Source organism: Vigna angularis, chromosome 10, assembly GCF_016808095.1.
Source record: "Vigna angularis cultivar LongXiaoDou No.4 chromosome 10, ASM1680809v1, whole genome shotgun sequence".
NCBI classification, from domain to species: domain Eukaryota; kingdom Viridiplantae; phylum Streptophyta; class Magnoliopsida; order Fabales; family Fabaceae; genus Vigna; species Vigna angularis.
In genome coordinates this window covers 23539575-23561835 of record NC_068979.1, presented here as the reverse complement: position 1 = coordinate 23561835, position 22261 = coordinate 23539575, and the positions used below count along the sequence as shown (strand labels likewise).

At 31.1% G+C, this 22261-nt stretch overlaps 1 protein-coding gene across 14 annotated transcripts; it reads right to left on the bottom strand.

The window, feature by feature from the left end:
* Window positions 1–12225: 12225 nt before the first annotated feature.
* On the bottom strand, window positions 12226–17467 carry LOC108322486 (protein IQ-DOMAIN 29). Of its 14 annotated transcripts, none has more exons than XM_017554604.2 (7): window positions 17204–17467; window positions 16581–16707; window positions 16128–16418; window positions 15596–15784; window positions 15323–15403; window positions 13547–14549; window positions 12226–12492 (listed from the first exon to the last, which is right to left on the bottom strand). In XM_017554604.2, exons 2-7 carry the CDS (start codon window positions 16677–16679, stop codon window positions 12461–12463), a joined length of 1695 nt encoding a protein of 564 aa, XP_017410093.1. In that variant the 5' UTR covers window positions 16680–16707; window positions 17204–17467; the 3' UTR covers window positions 12226–12460. The 14 variants fall into 14 exon arrangements, with proteins under 14 accessions (XP_017410093.1, XP_017410094.1, XP_052725137.1 ...); XM_017554605.2 differs by having other exon boundaries at window positions 17292–17446; XM_052869177.1 differs by having other exon boundaries at window positions 16128–16379; window positions 17173–17445.
* Window positions 17468–22261: the final 4794 nt, after the last annotated feature.

The window sequence follows — 22261 nt, the reverse complement described above, 5'->3', positions numbered from 1 at the left end:
ATAGATACAGAAATAACAAGAGTCATGGAGGTTGCACATAATTCAGTCGACATGTTCCCTTCCATGTACTATTGTATCATCTTTTTCTCTTTAATATGACTTTACAATGTAAAGCTCACAATGAGTTCAAACATAATGTCATTTCAATAATAATAACATAATTTGTTATCTTCATCGTAATTTGCATGCATAAACATAGTCATATAGCCGATGATGTGGACACTGACACATCGTTGACATACTACCTCTCCTCCATACCATATGAGGTACCCAAAGACAAGTCGATAGCAGATATTTTATTACCTTGAGTTGAAAGAATGACTAATCGAGTAACGCAAAAATGAGCGTCTGAGCTATAATAGTGAAAATGACAGGACCACCTGGCCCCTGTTTATAAATCCCCCATGCTACGTGGCACCACCACAACCATTGGATCTAACTTCAACTAATGACAAAGGTCAAGGTGACGCTTCGCATTCGATTAGAGTTGATAGCACACTTAATGAGGCATCAGAGCCATTCGTCGCACACTAACAGTTAGATTTTGAACCCAATTATCACATGTTTGAGACAAATTGAGTAGGTCAATGATCAATAAAGTGATAGCACGGTCAGTGGACCAACACATTTGTTAGTTCTCAACGTTCGTATCAGCAAATCTTTCTCACTTGTTGGCCAAAGTCCAAACTATGGTTGGGGGACTTTTGTATAGTATGAGTATCGGTCACTAATACCAACCAAACTGTCACATACCAGTCTTCCTTACAGGAAGTGGGTTTATCAATTCCATCATATTCAACTAATCACCCAGAAAAAGTTAGTAATGAGGTTTAAGAGAATTGAGCCGGGATTAAGCAGCCTCTAATCAAAGGCCCATGGAAAAACCTATGAAAACAAGTTAAAGTTATGTTATTAAAACTTTTACAACGCATTTATAAAACATTAATTGTTAATCCGTTCGAATAACGAACTAATTTAAGCATCAAAATATCTTTATTACTTACAATCAATTGGTTAAAATAAACTAACATAGAAAAGAGTTGGAAAGAGAGATTGTTTGAAGTGCACCTTAACTCCATATATCCGAAGCCATATATAAACAAATTATTTTAAAGTAGTTAACAATCATGACAATTCTTTGTATTAAGAGAGACTTGTCGATTGAGAGAAGTTGTATAACAAGACAGTAATTAAAGGAAGTAGAATTACTTTTGAAGTTGAAGCTTCCTTAGCTGATTTTGATAAGATTCCAGCATTGCTCCTCTTAAATAATCTTTAAACATCATTAATAAATTCTAAGTAATGAAAAAAAAAGTGGGATTGAGCAATACATAATCAAACGAATCTGACATTTTTTTTATTGGTAAAGCGAGCATGTATTGAATATATATGTCACAAGGTTTATAGTCTATGCACCCACTGAGAAAATCCAATTAAAAGTTTATTTACATTTACAATATATAATTATGTTAAACTTGTATCTACTATAACTATTTTATTAAATGGCAATATAAAATTTGAGGTTTATTTGTGATATCAGATTTCCTGTTGATACATCAGATGAGCAGATGAGACCTTATGTGCTAAAAAATCAAGTCTTGCTATGTTTGCCCTAGCCTTAAAGTTCATAATATATATGAAAGTGACTTGAAGGACAAGGATCTTACTGTTATGTTAACTTTAGAATTACTTTAGCAGCAACGAGCCCACTCTTGAGTGACTCCATATCCCCCTTCTTGGCGAACATCCTGACCAGGTTCAGAGTAAAACAAAATACCTTCATTACGTGGAATTCTCCATGTCCACATAAAATTTACATTTAATTTGATTAAGATTGAACGTGAAATTCTCCACCCGATATAAATACAACACTTGCTATGCCTTTCTGCATCCAAGACATTTCAGGGATTTTCTGTTGGCTGTCTCTCGGAGTTCCTCTGAACGCTTCATCTACATGATGGCCTTGCTAGTCTAAACTGGTACTCCTTATAGGCCTATAAGAAGTGATGAAGTGTTTGGGGGAACTCTTGGATTCAACTGACACACGCCAAAAATATCAGTTCAATTCATTTATTTTCCAAACACGGTTTTTACTTATTTGACTAGTTTCCTAGGGGAATCCCAAAAGAGCATGTGAATTAGTTAATGACCTTGTACATGAGCACAACACAGGTATTCTTCTGCAATTGCTAGCTATTATTGCTGCCTTCAACTCATCACTGCATTATGCTTTCTTTGATTCCATTATGTCAACGATATTTTCTACTAGGTTATTTTGTACTACTATTATCTGCTGAGTATTAACAATATACTAATATTGGTAGTTTAATTTTTTTTAATATATTTTAAAACATCAAAACCAATGTTCATCAGTATATTTTTAAGACACAGCAACAATATAGAAGAATCCAGCACAGAATCCAAATTCTTTCTTGCATTAGTTCTACACATCCATGGAAATGGATCCTTATGATTATCATTTGCAGCCAAAGTTCTTCAAGAAAAATAATTGCAGCTGAATTAGTTGTTTATATATATATATATATATATATATATATATATACGTGTGTGTATGTATGTATGAGCATGTACATTTTCCAAAAAAGACTTGACATCTTTGTGTCAATGTAATTGTTTGTGTCCATTTCTGAAGCTAGGTCATGGATAATCAGTTTGTTTATGAAGAGTATTACATAAAGAACTTTGGAGGGTACATGCCTTTTTTAATTAGAAACAGCTATCCATGTGAAGTAGATATAAAAAATACAGTAACAAGAAGTATGGTTTTGAAAAGTATAGATGCATAACAAGATTTTAAATTGGGTCTAGTTACAACTTCATCGTCATTTTTCATAATATGAGATAGACAGCTACAACTACAATCACAGTGATCCTGAAACCTTACTGTTGCTTTATGTGTTTCTTTTTTTCAGTTTCATGAGTGTAAGAGGTTTCCAATCGTATAAAAAACAAGACATCAAATATGTTCTGAAGTTAATTAAGACTATAGTGTTCCAACAAATATACAATACATGTTGTCTTGAGAGTCTTCAGAAATTAGGTCTTTTCTTTCAGATATCATTAGGTTAATAGACCAATCAAGATAGGAGAAAGAAAAGCCCTTTAACTTATTAGTGAACCATCACCATACTCTAAATTCAATGAGATCAAATACATGTTTTATCATTTGGTACCTATTTTTAAACAATGATATTGATATAATTTCTGTGTAAGTGTAGCTTTAAGTGTTGATTTAGCCCTTTGTTGAGTGTCTCCATTTATTGTCATAACGGAGGTTCTGAAAAAACAAGCTGCAATTGCCATTTCAGGGATGTGATGTGCAATGAAACCACAACAGATTATAGTTGGGGTGGTTAAAACACACAGCTTTAAACGTTGCAGCAAATGCATGGAAGAAGAAAGAAGAACAACCACAGACAGCGCTAATGACCTAGGTGGAAAGGAGTTGCAAATTTGATTGTGTTATAAATATGAGAAGCACGTTGTATGAAAGAGTTATAAAAACTACTTGTTTGATTTATAAATAAATTGAGAATTATAAACATGTTCATTGTACTAACTGAAGAAATTGAAGTAATAATAATGATTGATGGAACAGAAAATATCCTTCAACCTTATAAAATCCCTAAAGATAAAAAAACAAAATATTTATTCATATTAGAAAATGGGTTATGAGCCTAACTCAACCCCACAAAACCATCTTGTCAGATGAGGTTTGCACCTCACTTATATATTATAATTTGGTCTTATATTTAGTCGATGTGAGACTTCCAACACATTCCCTTCACGCTGAGGTATAGACATCTCGAGCGTGATAGTAGAAATTAATGGATGGTCCGACAGTGGTCCGACAACGAGTGGAAACAGAAATGTCCACTTAGAACTCGCTAGGATAGGTTATAACCATGACTCTGATATTATATTAGAAAGTGGATTATGAGCCTAACCCAACCCCACAAAACCGGCTTGTAAGGTGAGGTTTGCATCTCACTTGTATATTATAATTTGATCTTATCTCTAGTCGATGTGAGACTTTCAACAATTTTCTTATCAAAAAATCTTGAAACAAATACTTTATAAAAGGGGATATGATAATAAAGGATAAAAAATAATATTTTTTTAGAACAAGAATTTAAATTTATAATGCAAGTTGAATTGAAGGCAAGTGCAAATATAATTCTTAATTTATTAAATTTATATCTTTGTTACCTTTTTTTTAATTGGTAATATGCCGAGGACAAATGTCACAGATTATTCACCAATTTATGAAATCGTTAAGTAATCATACTCTCGAACAATTACAAAAGGTAGAGTTTAATTTTTTGAACAAATGTAAGGGAAAAGTTGGCGGAAAACAATCTTAATTGAATTGAATTATATGTAATTAATTAATTAATTTTATGTAGGTAGATAATTTTTTTATCAGTAAAAATAAATATATTGAATAGGGACAAAAACATTAAAACTTAGTACATTGTGCCTACTCAACAAAGGCATTCCCAATTAGAAAAAGCATAAAATAATGTATGGACATATTTTGTTTCCGCACGTTTCTTCACAAGCATTAAAGTTACCTTCACTACTAATTGAAGCTTCTCCCAAAACTTTGTTCCATTGGCATAAATGGGATTCTTGCTCAAGACATGCCACTATTGGGCTCGTAGACGTTGGACCACAAAATAACTAACGTAAATTATTGACCGGTGACATTTTCGTAAATAAGTGGGCATATAGACGTCGGTTAGGATGGGCCCCGACGTCGTCTATAATATTATAGACGTCGGGACCCCTCCTAACCGACTCTTAATGCCTGACAGGTAGGTGAAAAATATTTTTTTCCGTCTTAGAGACGTCCGATCTCGCCACCCAGACGTCTATATTTGATTATAGACGTCGGTGTCCCTCCTAACGGACGTGTATATGTCTGACAGGTAGATGAAATGTTATTTTTTTTCATCGTACAAACGTCGGATCACACCATCTAACGTCTAAATGGCCTGGTGAAAAGTTGTTTTGGACGTCATATTAGTGAGGGCTCCGACGTCAGTTCACCTGAGGATCCGACGTCTAGTTTGTTGTTAAATCAGACATCAAACCCGCTGTTACGAGTACTTCATTGTCTTTCTTTTCGCCTTTTCTCTCCGCGGCATTACTTTTCCAGGTGCGTTTTTGTCTCTTTTGAACTGTTTAAACGTACTTTTATTCCGATTATATTAGTCTTTGGTTGATTATCTTTCATTTGAACCAATTAAAATGAGTTTTTGTTGTGTTTTGGTGCAGTTTTTCTCCTGTCTTTGGGTAGCGTTGTACCACATTCTCCCTTTGCTAGTTTCCTCATAAGAAAAGCTTGCGTCTTTTGGATGTCTTATAGCATTTCAACCCAAAACCGAACTTCGGTCATTGCCTAGTTCTATTGTCACCGTTCGTTTTCATTGGCGGTTTTAATGGAACTAGGAAAGACCCAGATTCGGTTGAAATGCCATAAGAGATCCAAAAGACGCAACATTTTCTATGACGAAACTAGCAAAGGAAGAAGGTGCTACTACGTTACCCAAAGACATGAGCTGCAGTAGACATCGATTAATGCAATGTCCGACGTCTATGGAGCCCTTTAGACGTCGGGGTCATGCAGTAACCGACGTCTATAAAGACGTCGGGCCTGTTTGAGTCCGACGTTTGATTAACGTCACCCACAAAGACGTCGATTCTGGAGCTAACGTTAAAAGGCCAAAATAGCAGACGTTAAATACCCTTTCTGCACTAGTGTGCATAGGTAAATTTCATTCAACATCCTTGACCTTCAATAATCCTTAAAGCAATGCCTTTCGCGTAACAAACCAAAACCACAACATGCCGACACTAAAAAAAATGTTTTTTTAGTGGGTTATTTTGTAAAGATTATTAAAACTTCTCACAAATTAGCATGATTTATAATTATATTGTTGAGTGGTCTAACAAATAATAATAGTGAGGATTTTAATTTTTTTAAGATATTTATAACTTATAAAAATTAAAATACATTTTTCACCTTGTTTAGGAGGGTGGAGGCTGAAAATAATAAAAAGGAAAAAGAGAACATTGCCTTAGTATCTAAGATCTCATCACACATGTGCATGGTCAATGAGAATGAAGGAGAAAGTTGTTATAAAATTGGAGGAGCAAGTAATGTCTCCTTGGTGACAAAAGGAGCTCGACGACACTCGTTCGTCAAAGGCATCACAGATACCTCGCTCCCTAAACAATGGAAAGCCCTTACCTTGGACTGCTATGACGGGAGGACCGACCCTAATGAGCATATTGTCGTGTATATCACCCAACTCAGTCTCTACTCGACTGATGATGCTATTATGTCCAAGGTCTTTCTTGTAATCTTGAAAGGACCTGCTCTAGAATGGTTCACCCGTCATCCTCTTACTCTATCGATTGTTTTGATACTTTGACATCCTTTTTCACAATGCAATTCACCACCAGCCAACACTACCTTCTCACCTCTCTAGCCTTCCTCAATGTTAAGCAAGAGAACGGATAATCTCTGTAAACCTTTATTAGGTTCAACAAGGTTGCCTTGAACATTAGGAACTTGAACCCCGAAGTAGTTACGCATTACATGATCATGGTATTAAGGTCGGTACCCTTTTGTAGACGATATGTGCATGACACCACCTACAAGAGTGGATGAGCTAAGACAATGAGCCACCATGGGAAAAATGCGAGAATACAAGAATAAGATTCAAGTTGATACTATGACAGTTGAAAAGAAAGGAGTTGAGTGAGACTCAACACAAAGAAGTGGTTTCTGCCAAAGGAAGACCAAACATACCTGGTGCTCGCATTATACACCCTTTAACAAGCCCGAGTCTCGTGTACTGGTGGAATCCTTGTAGGCATACCTCATACCACCACCTAGAAAATTTCAAACAACATCGCATACTGACATGAAGAAACATTGTCGGTTCCATCGCAACTACAAACACACGAATGGTGAGTGCGCTCCCCTTAAAGACAACGTTGTGGAGCTAATCCAAGTTGGTCACCTCAAGCAGTTTATGAAGAGCGACGATGAGGGAGGTTTGCATTCTAGCTACTAAAAATTCGATGGCTAAAGAGAAGGACGAAGGGATAGAGAAAAGGAAGAGAAGAAAAGAGAACCAATCCTGCTCGAAGAGAGACGCTCTGATTCTGGACCCCGTGAATGGTTACAATCAATATTATATCTGGAGGTTTCGTTTGAGAGAGATCTTCATTTTCAACCAAGAAGAGATATTTGAAGGCAATAATACAAAATTTATGTACTCGATAGGCCCAAGTTATATATTTGCACCTCCATGACTAAAAAATTATTTTTTATAAAAATGTCTAATTGACACTAAAACACTAATATAAAATATAACTTATAACTTATCTATTAGACTTCAGATTCGACGAAACATATAAAAAGGTACATATCATTTTTATAATTTTCACGAACATATAAATCTCGATTAAGAAAAATTGAGATCATATTCTCCATTTAATTTTGATTAATAAACAACCAAAACCTAAAGATGGACCATATAAGTATAAATTTAAACTTTTCAACTCAGTATAGGGATCTATGGCTTCGATTCTCCTCATAATCGATGTCATAGGATTTGAAATTTCCCCTGTAAAGAGATGTCAGATTTTTTATATTCTAAACAAGTATATGACTTCGGTTCTTTGTAGAATCGCTATCATATGGTCCTGATTTTGCACCCTGTAAAATGAAGTTTAGACGGTTCTCGATTGTTCAAAGAACCTGTGTCAGAGACTCATTTATCAATTAAAATGCATTCATAAAATGATATATTTTATCTAATTATGGATTGTCGTGAATATTAATATTTGTGATTAAAAAATAAAAATCTTAGGATATTTTTAATTAATAAATAGATTATAAAAATTACTTTATATTAAAAATTTAAATAAATTATGAGTATAAATTTAGTCTTTTGAACTGTAGTTAATTTGTCTAAAATTAATTTTTGAATTGAAAAAATTTGTGTACTTTTTACATTAAATAAAAAAAACTGTACAAATTAACTACTAAATTATATTTTAGCTAAATTCATGTCAACATAAATCACACACCTTCAAATCACAAAATTAATTTCATTAAAACACACACTTCGTGATTGAAATCAAGCAGAACTTCATGACCAATATTACACGATTTAAGTAATCGATCAATGCTATAGCTTTATGCTAAAAAGAGTTTGAAATTGAAACAACTTTAGATTACTTAAACATTTGATCAAAATTTTATATTGAAATTACTTACTTTCAGAATAAAAGCACTAAAAGTCAGTTTTAATTAAAATAAAGGTTTAATCCTTTTCGACATCCTTATTTATGTACGAATGTCTCAATTGGGTCCTCGTTTTCTAAAGTGTATCAAAATTAGGGATCATTTTGATACACTTTAAAAAACGAGGACCCATATTCGTACATAAATAGGGATGTCGAAAAGGATTAAACCTAAAATAAAAACACATACACACTAATTTGGAACGGAAAGTCGCTATCCAAAAATATATACTTGTTCGATGTTAATGTAAGTTTCAAATAGAATTTTTTTTTTAGCACTGTTCATTGTGGTTTTAGAGAATTAGCATTCTTTTTCTGTTTTCCTTTATCCATTCTCCTCGGTTTTGTTCCTTGCTTTCAGGAATTTATGCGATGCCATGGACCATTAAGATTTTGTCAAGCACAGTCTAATATTTCAGCAACAAATTTCACCAAGTTGAGTTCAAAGAAATTTGATCTGAATACCTCAAATATGATTTCCATAGTTCATATTATCATAAGTTCTAATATGATTCTAATACTATATTAAAAAATAAATTTTAAATTTAATTTAATCTTACAAAATTAGTCGGTAAAATAAGATTTGAATGCAGTTATATAATATATATTGATCTTATTTTTGTTTCAAATTATATTATCATGATATTCTCCTTGAAGTGGACAATAAAGAAAGCAGGTTTATACTTTTATTAGAGCTGCATGGACTTGTGGAATATTTGATGCATGAGAGGGTTTGAGAGCTTTCGGCTCGCCACGTCACATTAGAGTATTCTCCATTCTTCATCTAACCCTACACACTGACCAAGTTCAACATGGTCCTCTTATACTACATCCTAACCTCCTTCATGTGAAGGAATATTCAATTTTTTCCATCAATGTTGAATTCATCTCTCTGCTGTCAAACACAAAACTATTCAATCATCAAAATGTGGAAACTCAACTATCATCAAGAGATCCTCTCATCACTTCATTCTATTCAGAATCAAATTGTCAACTCTATGTAGGTACAAAACATTCATAAATTTATTATTTTATTCAGAATTTAATAATATTAATTTTTAATGTATAAATTAGACTCAATTGTCATTATTATCATTGCATCTCTCTTGTGACCATCTTTCAAAAACATCCATTAACTATAAAAAACTTAATTAAAAGTAATATTATGGTATTTTAAATATAAATTATTCCCGATTTATTAGTACCAAATTTTTCTATAATTTTCCTTAAAAAGTCTCAAAACACATAAATATCGTATGAGAGTGGTGATTGAATGTCTTTCTTCTCCTATTTTGGGTATCTAGAAATTTTAGCTTTCACTCTATTTTACAACAAAAACAAACAAAGATATATCAATCCTCGAACCGGGGGTTAACTTCTGTTTTACTCAAATTCTTAAGTTCGATTTGACATATTGCAGAAAAATATTTATCACTAAATGTTTTATCATACTTTCCATTTTATAATCTTATTTTTCTAAATTTTTCTAAACAGATAGTTCTAAATGTCTGAATTTGAACACGTAATTATTTTATTTATATTAACATGAATAACTTAATTCCCATTAAACATGTAGATAAGAAATACATCTGTCATTTTCTATTTTTATAATAAAAACAAAACTTCATTTAACGAACAAAACTTTTACGATAAAATTTCATGTAATGTAATGTAATGGGTGGAAATAGATAACATTGAAGGTATAAAATTGAGGAAAATTATAATAGAAAAGATGAACATAAATAGATGGATGTAATGAATATGGAAGAAATATATTACAAGACAAAACATTTCATTGATACTTACTTAAATGGATATTTTACGAATATGTATTCCTAATTTTATAAAGCTCATTACTTTCTATTTGTATATTGTATGAATGACACCAACAATTTGAAACTAAAAACTTTCACATCTCTCATTCATGTCAATCAATGTTGTTTAATGTGTCACAGTTTTTATTTAATCCACAACGCTTTATAACCTTTCATCAATTCATTTTGTCCTATTCTAAGTCTTTTTAATTTTCATGTTGTATACTCCAAAGACAACATTGTTATAGGTTTACTAAGGAAAGGTTTACCGAAAGTCATTTGAGTTCAATTACATAAAAGATTAACCTCACTTTTTATTCAATTTTTAAAACAATAAATTAATAGATTTTCATCTTTATACACAGTATTTTATTTTTTTTATTTTTATCCAATATAACTAATACTTCAACTTTTGACAATATTACTCAAATATAGTATCATTTTATTAAAAAAAAACTCACAAGAAAAGTAGCATTAATTTAATTATATTTGAAGAGGTGATTAATTTTTTGAAGTTCTTAGCTAGAAAGTGTTTCCTTAGTGATGAGGCAGGGCAAATGCAACATAAACATGGACCAAATTATTCCCGGGCATCTTCTGCAAGTGGTAAAGTAAAGCAATGTGTTGAGATATGATGATCAGTGAATAATGTGAAAAAGGAATGAGAGAGAAATTCCAATATACTTGTCCCTTCACAGCAAAATCCGACTAGGTTCGTACTCAGTTTATTTTTTTCTTTCTGACAAGATTTTTGCTCAATCAGTGACTGTTCCCTAACGAAAAGGTCAGTGTGTAGAAGGTGAAGAAACAGATTGACAGCACTATAAATAAGAATGATGTTGGTATTGCAAAGAATGAAGAGTGGCATTCAAAAATGGAAGATCATTTGTCCCCTTGAATTCCCCCGACCACTTCATTAGCAGCAACCTTAGGTTTCACTTCTGCTGAGCCTTTGTAGTTAGCCCTATTGAAGTGTTTGGGGGAACTCTAGGAGCCATTTTGATTCTTTTTAACACAATAACTTCTTCATTGCTTTTATATATATTATCATCTTTCTTCATCTTTGCAGTCTAATCTCTCAGCTGCATGTCTTATACTTATTCAACTTGGGATTTTTAACTTATATTTCAATTTTTAACCTTCGCTTCTCATATTATAACTTATAGTTTACTTCAAGCAAATCATGGAAGTAAATTTAAAAAAGTGTTTTAAAATAATAAAAAACAAAAAAAAAAAGACTAAAATGAGTAAACATAGCTTCTCGTAAAAGTAATTACTTCTTTAAAGTCGTATAATTTTTTAGTGTAAGGGTGTATTCGGCTCGGTTTATTTTAAACTTGAAGGATATGTAGTGACCACTGATTTGATGAAATTTTAAATGATTTTGGTAGCTATCACATTAATGTGGTGAATAAGAGACATCACTGACCAAGAAAAAATAAAACCTCTCCTGAAAAGGTGCTCTTTTATAAGGAATAAAAACACACTTATAATCAACAATTAAAAATTTTGATAAAATTAAATGTCTGGATAAAACGTGAAGATAATTATAATATCAATAATTAATTTTCCAAAGACTGCTTGTTTTTAGTTTTCTTTCAAGGGCGTCTATGTCATTTTAGAGTCAGTCCAAAATATCGCCATTAAGAAATCAAGAATAAAAAATGTTAATATAAACCTCAAAATCGAAATTTCACTAATTTATTCAATCATTATCTTTTAAGAGAAATAGTTGCATCAAAATTGCACCTCGTCAACTTTTTTCTATTTTATTTGTCAGCGGATGCCACTAACTTCCCATCAAAATACGTCTAAATCTGAAGTTTAAAAAAAAAACACTTTCCTTTTAGCATTTTCTTGAGAATTATTTTTAACTAAAAAATTGTGTTTGAACAACTACGCTGGTTTTTGGAAAAAATCAAGTAATTCACTTTTAAGCTTGATGCATTCCACAGCAGATTTTCCGGACTGCACATAATTTAATTCCGGAGTTTGATCTGAAAAGGCTTGTTAACTTGAAAATGAAACTTTGAACCAACTTGTTTAGCAATAGACATTATAAAAGTAAGAACATAAGCTTAAATCCGTAAATATATATATACCCACCAAAGTACTCCTGTCCTATTAAAAGAAATTTGATATCATACGCTGAGCACAATATCCCTTTCTGTATCCATGACCATTAAATAGAAATGAAAATCAAAAGTAAATAAATGTTGTAATGTAAGTCTCCATGTTTTTTACTGTTAAGTTTTTACCTCCTTCAAGCATCCTTGCCTTGAAAAATAAGGTAGAATCAATCACCTTCTCCACTGAGGTTGGATCAACTTCTCTGAAATTGATAATGTTCCAAAGAACACAGTGATTAAGGTACAAGGAAAAGGCCTAAATAACAAATCAGAGTGCACTTATAACATTTTTAGGGAATTCTTTATACCTATTAAATTAATTCCTGTTTGTTTTCTAGAAATGTTGAGGTTTTCATGAAAATGTGACACAAATTACGAAAATCATGATTGAGACCTGTAAATCTATTTTAATTGTAACTTCTACTTCAAACCTCAGATTGAGCTAATTGTGGTGTTTATAGAAAGTTTAGAAAAAAAAAATCTGAAACATATAATGCAGACATCCAAGGCTGCTTCCCGTTTTAGGAACATGAAAAGTTATATGCATGAGGATGATGGCTGACAAAATTTGACCAAATCCAATCTGTATCCTAAAATTTCAGGTCTCACACACTCTAGACCTCTAACTTGGTACCCCAGAAATCCTTCCCATTGCTAGAATCTCCAAGGAGAAATTTTATTAAGGAGATTTGATTCCTTCTAGAAGGAAAATGTTATTGACCTCTCTTAATAAATCAAGAACAACTTTCCCAGCAAAAATTTCACTGTTATTGACCTAACTCTTGTGTTGGTGCTTGAAAGAGAAGAGAAAAATATCAACAAATCATTCGTTAATATGAATCCTTTAATCACTTAGTTTCAATTACGAAATTCTGTCACAAGTTGACAAATGACATAAAAGGCTTCGTTGATACTTGACAGTAGGTACCCTTTCTTAGTAAAAAAGAAAGAAAAACTATGGCTTTCAAACAAGCAAGCTACTTAGGCTTTAGTAGTCTAGCAATAGTCTTGTAGTAGTAAGTCTTTCATAACATAGGCAAAACTTTTGCTCACCAAATATCTATAAGCAAATAATTTATGTATTTATGAACATGGATACTTATTATGTCTATTCATGTCACTGTATTGTATTAATGTACTCCAAAAATGTCTATCATAATCTATTTCTTTTTTGTTGTCGGTGGGAAGGAGACACAAAACCAGAGCTTCACTCAATCAATTAGTTAATAAATGCAAAGGACAGTCTTAAATGCTTACCAGTTCCATCTCTTGAAGATGACAGAGATCTATCAGACTTTATCACTCCTCTGCCACTCACGGCCATCAGCCTTTCAGCTCTCGGGGAAAATGAACCCGACCTTCCATTGAGTGAGGATGAAAGTGAATGCCGCCTGGTTGTACTGCTTTTTTCTACCAAATCAGTAGCAAATCTTGGGGAGTTTTGTCCTCTTAGCTTGGCCTTTGCAGATTCGGTAGGAGCCATATAACTGGGCAGCCTTGGAGTGACAGGAGTGCCATATACCTCACCATCTTGATCATTAAAGTTTGCAGGTAGTGAAGCTCTTCTCTGGCAATTGTTACTGATACAATTATCATCACCACCATTCTGATCCTCACCAACTCCTTGATTTTTTTCATTTTCACCCTTCTTCACACTAGTCCTTGAAACAGCAATAGGATCATTATGTGGCTCATTACAATTCTCATCTTTTGCTGGCTGTGCATGACCCTTCCCAGGATCAGACTCTTCTGACTTTGCCACCGTCAAATCTTCCATTTTCTCTGAAGAGGCATTTGGGACCTGCTCTAAAACATCAGTGACAGTGTGATCCAAAATCTTTCTACTGCTGTTTTTTCTTTTTTCATTAACAACCTCAGATCCATTTGAAACATTATGTGCATGTTTTTTCTCAAGACTACTTTTTTCAGTTTCTTTTTGTGGGTGTTCTTGAGCTGAAGGCAATGGATGGCTTGAATCCTTTTTTGGACGCTGTTTAGATCTGTTAGCAGCTAAAACAGAGCCATTGTCACCTTTCATGGCAGCAGATTTTCTAGTAGTTCTTTTAACTTGTCCCCTTTGAACTGTCTGGGAACTGCCATTTTTCTCATCAGACAGCGAGTCAGATTTCTTTTTCAATACAGGAAGAGGTGCCCAAAAGTGTGACTGTGTCCAATATTCAAGCCACTTCCAACCAAAGTTAGGTTCTCCTGGATCACTGGTGAGTGATAGAGGAACTGCATATGGGGATGAAGCCAGAAGCTAAAATGGATAACATAGGGAATGAGATTTAATTCAAACCAAAATAATATTATGGGAATAACATAGTTTCAGAACAATATGAATTAAAAGGTAACAATAAAAAGAACATCATTAGTTCAGCACCTTTGTTATACCATTCATATTCAAAAATCATTAACTTGTGTGTAAAGTAAAAATGGTAATTGACCTAAAAAACATTGTTAAATCAACATCCAATGAACAATCATGAAATTTATTACAAGTTCAGTGCCCAAAACTAACTCACTAGTGTATCCCATTCAACACTAATAATTACTAGAAGTACCATTGAACACTAATGTCATGCTCCACAATGCATATAGCACAAAGACAAGCAGTTTGGGGGAAAAAGCTTGAATATTCCAAGATGAATAAACTTCAATATTAGTATACTGTGAATAAATGGATAAATTTGGTATGGAACAAGATCGCTAACCTAGAACCATAACCAAAACATGTTAAAAACTTTAATCTCATGGCAGATAGAACTACAGAGAAGTTTATGAGCCCAAAAGTTGAGACAAATTTATTATTCTCTTAAAGACAGTAGCCTTAAAAACAACTCCACCTTAGGAGAAAGTGAAAAGCACCAAGCTCACAAAAAGATCAGGGAAGAAGTCTTCATCATGGACACAAACATTATTATATGAATAATATCCAGTAGTTTTAGTTAACTGAAATAAATAATCTCAGATATTTGTAGAGAATAAAAAAAAAAACTATTTATTACATGAGCATTAAATATCAAGTTTTACCTTGCAAACAAAGACATTTTCTGACACCTTCTCTTCCCGTGTTGATGAAACTACCAAAATAGAATTTGAACAATGAGCATCCTGACAAAAACATGTTGAATAAGGAGTCAGTGAATAGAAAGGCAGGGAGAATGCAACCGAAGACATTCACCAGATGAAATGAAATCTTAAAGTCACTAGAAGATGCCAACTGTATAGTAGAAAAAACCTTTGGATACTAAATTAATGAGAAAATTTCGCACTGAATTGATGAATTAGTTAAAGCACCTTTACCTTACAAATCTTCTGGACAGCATGGCCAATATCAGAACGTCTAACATTGTAACCACGAGCCAATGCTTGAAATTTAACTATTCCCTTCACACAGTATAAAGCAGAAACAGCTTGTCTTCTAGCCAAGTGACCACGAATGAGAGCTTGTAGTTGTATGGCACCTTTGAGTGTTTGAAATGTTCGACGAGCCTTCAATGAAAATGCAAGAATCACTTTTTACATTCAGTAACATATATAGAATCTTTCCAATGAAGACTCGATGCTTACGAAACTTGCACACAATCGTTTACAAATTAAGAATCAATGAGTACGGCAAGTCTTGATCAAATGTATCATAACACGAGAATTTCAAATAAGAATGCAACATAAAATGCAGTACAGAAGGGACAATTGCTATAAATGAAATACAGTACATTTCCCTTTTCTCTATAGCTGAAAATTTCAAATATTAAAAGTGAAATAAATGTGGTTGCATTAATATCTGTAAATATTTCTAAGGCATTTATATGTATAACTGCAAGAGGGTAATCACCAGATAGCTTCTACAAGCGGCCTGAACTTTTATAGCTGCTTCTGTAAGCTGATGTTTCTCAGGATCCTCTTGAGTTTCAAAATTAGCAACATCCTTCACCTTGGCCTCTTCATCTCCAGTTGAAAGAACATTGTTATCATGCGAAGATCTACTTACTACCTCCTTTTCTGAAATCACTCCTTTGGTATCATTAGCTCCAGATATCGGCGGGGATATCAGCAGAGAATTGACAGGTGAATCAGACACAGGCACCTCAGAAGACAACACCACATCCTTATTACTTGAAGGTTTCTTAACACACAAAATGGAAAAAACAATTACAACACACGTATTTCAAAAGTTCAAGCACTCACAAACACAGATCACAGAAAACAACAATCAGACTTTCTCCCTCCGTAGTTTCTTTTATAACAAATCATAAACACCAACTCATGTCAACCACAACATACTTACAAAAATATCATTCTTCTTCGATGAAGTAGACTTTGCCGACGATTTCTTCCCCAAGAGTAAGTTCTTGAACCATTTGCCAGGACTTCTTCCTTTCCCCATTTCAACCGCAGAACTCAAGCATCAAAATCTGCAAGATTCAACTAGATGTCAAACTAAATTAAATTCACCATCCATAAATTTAAAATTTAAAGCTAAAGACGCTAATACCGTAACGTAAATGCATTTTACAAGTACAACTAATAATGGAACTATGAGTGAGCAATTATGAACCGAGAAAACTCCGTAGAGTAATTGAAAAATCCAAAACCAAACCGTGAACTCTATTTACAGAAAAGGACAATAACTCTAACTCGAAGTCAAAACTAACAACAGTTGCAATTAATTCTGCACAACACCAACCAAGAGTCAATTTAAGTCTTTCCTTTAAAATAGCATTAAGATCAGCAAACCCAACCCAAAAATAACAAAAAGCAATAAATTTTAATCTTAAAATAGAAAACCCAACCCAATGAAGCCAAGGTGGAACACAATGCAGCAGATTCAGATCAACAATCCACAAAAGCAGGGATAAGAGAAAGAGGGTCAAACCCACAAATAGAAAAAGAAGGAGCAGAACCCTAAACCTCCAATGGTGAAGAAATGAAAGAGAACAAGTGAGAAAATTGGTGAAAAGTTTTATGAAGAAGAATGATTTGGGAAGGAAGAACAGACTTGCTATGGCTGAAGCTGAGGTATGGATCAAAGTTGCCGTTTTTGGTTACAGGGAAGGGAACAGTAAGAACCTGAAGGGACATGAAAGGAAGAGAAAGTATGACTGAAGCTGAAAAGCAAAAACGTCACAGATTCCTCCTACGAGGTTTCAATTTTGAAAAAAAAAAAATAGAACCACCTCGTATATTTTTTTTCTTTTTCTTATAAGAATTTGTCAGAAAATAAAAAAGATGGAAAAAACTATATTGTAATTAAAATGAGATTTTTTTTTTTTAAACATAAATATGTACGTATTCTAACACAATATTTTACTAAGTGAATTTAAAACATTTTAATTTAAATTAAAACTAAATGATAGATTAAAAGAATAAGTTAAACTGTTCAGTTGATAGTTAAATCATTAAAAATATTAAATACATATTAGAGTATATTTTAATTTTGAAGATAATATGAATTAATACATTCTTCTTTTATAGTTGTTTCCTTTTTATTAAATTTTAGTATATTTAGACAAATATTTTTATAAAAAGGCTTTGAAACAAAAATAAATAAATAAATTCTAGTTAAAATTAATCTATGTATAAGTTAAATTGTAAAAACTTTTGTAATATTTTTTAATTTGTGCAGAAGATAATTTTAAATTTGAATAAATAATATTCTTTTATTTTCTAAATTTTATCTTTTAAAATTTCTCACAATTAAGTTTCTCCAAACAAATATAAACTACAATATATTCAAAATGAAAAGTGAATATAGAAGAAGGAAATAATCTTACAATGTATGTTTGTAATATAATATGTTTCCATGGTTTCAATATTATCGCAGCTTTAATTTAAGAAAATCAATTTTACATGTACTTTTAGCTTTTAGTAATAATTCATTTTCTATTTTACAACTACATTAATATTTGTATTCCTTTCATACAAAAATAACATATTTATCGAATATTTAACAACCATTTTTCTAATATTTTCTTAGTTAAAAAAGGGATTCATTAAATTTTAATTTTTTTAATAAATTTGTTTTTATTTTAAAAAAATTGTTTATTTATTACATAAAATTTCAAAAAAATATTAATTGAGTTCCTTTCTACTATATTTAAGTCACATAACTATTATTTTATTTTCCTTATTTTCATTTGAAGAAGTTATTAGTTAATACAACAATAATTACACTTAATGTAAAACTATGAGTGACTTTTATTGTTCTCAAATAAAATAAAATGTATTTGACAAGGAGATTGAGATGTTTTTTTAGTTACTTCTATTCATTGCAATGAAGGACTATCATGACATCATTATTAATGGAACTGTCTGTATTATTTAAAATATATTTAATTAAAAAATATAAGATTTTTGAATGTATAATAAAAACAAGTCAACAAATATTTAAACAAAAATATTTAAATTTACAAAAAATGACAACTTAATTAAACGTTAAAAAGAATATGTAAAGTCTAAAATTGGTGTTGGGTGTGGTGTTAGAGACACTAAAAGTACTTTATGTTGGTATTTGTATATAAAATTTATGAGAAACAGTTGGTAGTTATGAATATTTATTATCTGTAATTAGTGTAATTAGTGATGACGAGTATTTTCATCTGTTTATAAATTAATTGAGTATAAATACTATATTACCAAGAGTAGCATATAATCATTATTTATAAAAAATTAATATTAAAATTTAATTTATAGTTTATTAAGTTAATTTAATTAAAATTAAAATTAATTTATATTTTATTATATTAATTTTATATTTAATTTATTTTCTATATTTTTTATAATTTTATTTAAATTTTATGATAAATATTTATAAAATATATTATTTTAAATATATACATATATTTATTTAAAATATTTAAAAATACTTTTTAAATAGATATTTCTACGAATAACATAATAAGTAACAAATATTTTTTTTCCAGATGGATAAACATGCACAGTCTGTGCCGACCGTTGTTATCTCTAATGGTGGTATATATGAGGTCACGTTCTCTCTCTAAAATATGGCTTTGTCCTTTGGGGCCAAAAATGGTTTTTTGGCCAACAACTTTTACAGGTTGGGCTCGTGTTTCTTTTTGTTGTTATGCTTGATTTGGTACCCAGTTTAATGTGTAATGGTTTAAGTTTTAATAACATATTTTAGCACTTAATTATAATTATTTCACTAATTTTACTGCAAGTTTATTTATATTTTACCTCCAAAATTTATCATTTTTACACGCTTTAACAATTTGTTAACATTTTAACAAGTGATACCATGTCACTAACTTTCATTTTAAATAAAACAAAGTTAAAATAAAATTATTTTAAAAAAAAAAGTGCTAACAAAGCAACATCCTTTATTTTTCTACCTTTTTAGGTGACACATCATTATTGGTGTCCGTTGAGGTTATAAACAAAAATGGTAATGAAGGAAGATGGCAAAGTATGATAAGGAAAATAATGGTACGGTGAATAAGGAGAAAAGGAAGCGAGGAAAAAAATTGAGAAGATGGTGAAAATGATGTTAGAAATAAGATGAGATAATAATTTATATGATTCTTTAAATTATAATATCATTTATATTTATTTTTATAACTATAATAATAACAGTAATTTTTTTATATGTATAAAAAAAATTGGACATATATATTTATTGGATTGATGAAAATAATATATATTAAAAAGTTTCATGTTACATGGAATACGTAATGAAGTGAGTGATAGTGGCTATATGATGGATTTAAGTGGTGTTGTCAAAATGGGTTGAAACTTGTGAGTTAATCCTAGTCCACTATGAATTTGGGTCAAATTGGATTGTAAAAAAATTTGAAATTTTGATACAGGTCAATTTTAAACTCGACTCACCTGGGTTTAACATGTTATAAGCTGAATTAGCTTATCAATCCACCTAATTTTTCTAATAAGTATTCTTATTAGGTTTTATAAAATATTGAAATGGAGGCTCACGTGAAATTAGTTTTGTATAGAATAATTAGGCAACCTAAATAATCTATAAATCTATACTTAATAACTCAACTTTTATGCAGAAACATTTTAATCGCTATGAAACTATCAAAAATTTTGTTGTGAAGATTTTTTGATATCTTTGTGAGAATGAACTATTATGTTTGATCGATCATAAATATAACTTAAGACTCTTACCCTTTTATTTATATTTGAATTCAAAAAATTATGTTATTTTATTTTAATTGAAAAAAAAAACTTGTAATGAAATGAATTTATGAGTCAACCCGTTTAACCGACCAACCTGTGGTGGGTCGAGCCGGTTTTGAATTTTTTCAGTTCACTAATAAGTGAGTTGTGTTGGGTTAACTTACTAAGTGGCCAACTCATGACTAGTCGAGCCAGGTGGGATCGAAGCCTATTTTGATAGCACTAGACTTAAGGTCCATAGAATTTAAATGTCTTAATCAAAAATATGTTAAGCTTTATTTAATATAGTGTTGTAAGGTTTTGGTTAATTTTTTACTTTGGAATTAAAGGGCATGAGAGAGTGGTCTATGTGTTGTAAAAAATTTCACATAATGTCATTCTCTAGCTGTCATCATACAACAATTGTGATTTTTTTTTCCGTTAGAGTGGTATCATAGCTTATGGTTTAACAGGACATTCTTAGTATGTTTTGTGGTTGTGGCTTGGTCTTATTTTCTACCAGAATAAATTAATTCCTTATTGTTGGAGAATCATCCTTAGTTGTTGAAGTTGCAATGACATTTGTTGTCAAAGGTGACATAGAGAAATTTGATGGAAAGATTAATTTTGGTTTGTGGCAAACTCAAGTCAAAGATGTGCTGATATAATTTTGATTACACAAGGTGTTGAAAAGAGCACGAGCATTGACAATATTAATGAAAGGTGTGTGGTGATTATACAAGTGTGTAGTGAAAGAATTTTTTTGGAATGGTTTAATTCCAAGTGAATAATGTAACGACTAATATTAATGTAGGATGTTTCATCTCTGTAGTGAAAGGAAATTTTTGGAATAGTTTAATTTTAGTGAGTATACTATTTACAGTGAGTATGAATGATTGTTGGTGTGGGCAAGTGAGATAAAAAAGGAAGATGTATTTATTTTAATCATGATAAAGATTGTTAGGTTAATTAAAATAATACATCTTGAAAAGTCGCATAGATAATAAGTGATAATAACTATATAATGGATTTAAGGTCCATGATGTTTAGACAACCTAGTAAAAAACACTTTAATTTTGTATTTGACTTTTCTTATACTCTTTTTATAGTGTTGTGAGATTTGAGTTAAATTCTTACTATAGAACATCTGAATGTATTTGGAATCAAAGAACATGAGAGATTGGTCTATGTGCTATAAAAAAATTTCATTGTCTTATTCTCTTGTTATCATTAGACAATAATCGTGATTTTCTCTGAGTTTGGAGTTTTCACGTATTGATTGCTTTTATCTTAATTATATATTAGTAGATAAAAACCTTCATGTATTGTATGAATGTTTACTAATAAGTGAGATCATGTATAATTTTTTTATACACATAAATTTTATTTTATTTGATGGTATCTCTAAAAAATATCATGAAAAAGATTAAAAATATTTAAAATTAATAAAATCAAATACAAAGACAAGTTTTAGAATATTGACACAATAACAAATGGTTCCATAATCATTTTTAATTAAATTATCGAATTGTTTTCTTAATTTAGACATAAGGCTATTACTATATTTCAATATTGAATGACAATATTTATAGTAATTTGTAATTAAGTGATTTGAAGTTCAAATTCAAGTAATGTTAAAGTATGAAACAAATTAGATTAAGCAAAGTGCCCATATTACACGCGTTCAATGTATACCTTTACAAATATAATGATGTTTGAAAAATTATTAGTATATATAACATCATGCAAGAGATATTAGTTAGGGGTCAAATATATCTTAATTGCCTTTTAAAATTTTAGTATTAGTCTAGAGAAGAAATTTATTGAAGTTTT

Bases quoted from the DNA above. Each gene is read 5' to 3' on its own strand.
- LOC108322486 (XM_052869172.1), bottom strand. From the start codon at position 16,679: ATGGGGAAAGGAAGAAGTCCTGGCAAATGGTTCAAGAACTTACTCTTG. The intron at 16,419-16,580 runs GTAAGTATGTTG...TTGTGTGTTAAG, and splicing joins CGAAGAAGAATGATATTTTT to AAACCTTCAAGTAATAAGGA. The intron at 15,785-16,127 runs GTGATTACCCTC...TTTTCATTGAAG, and splicing joins CCGCTTGTAGAAGCTATCTG to GCTCGTCGAACATTTCAAAC.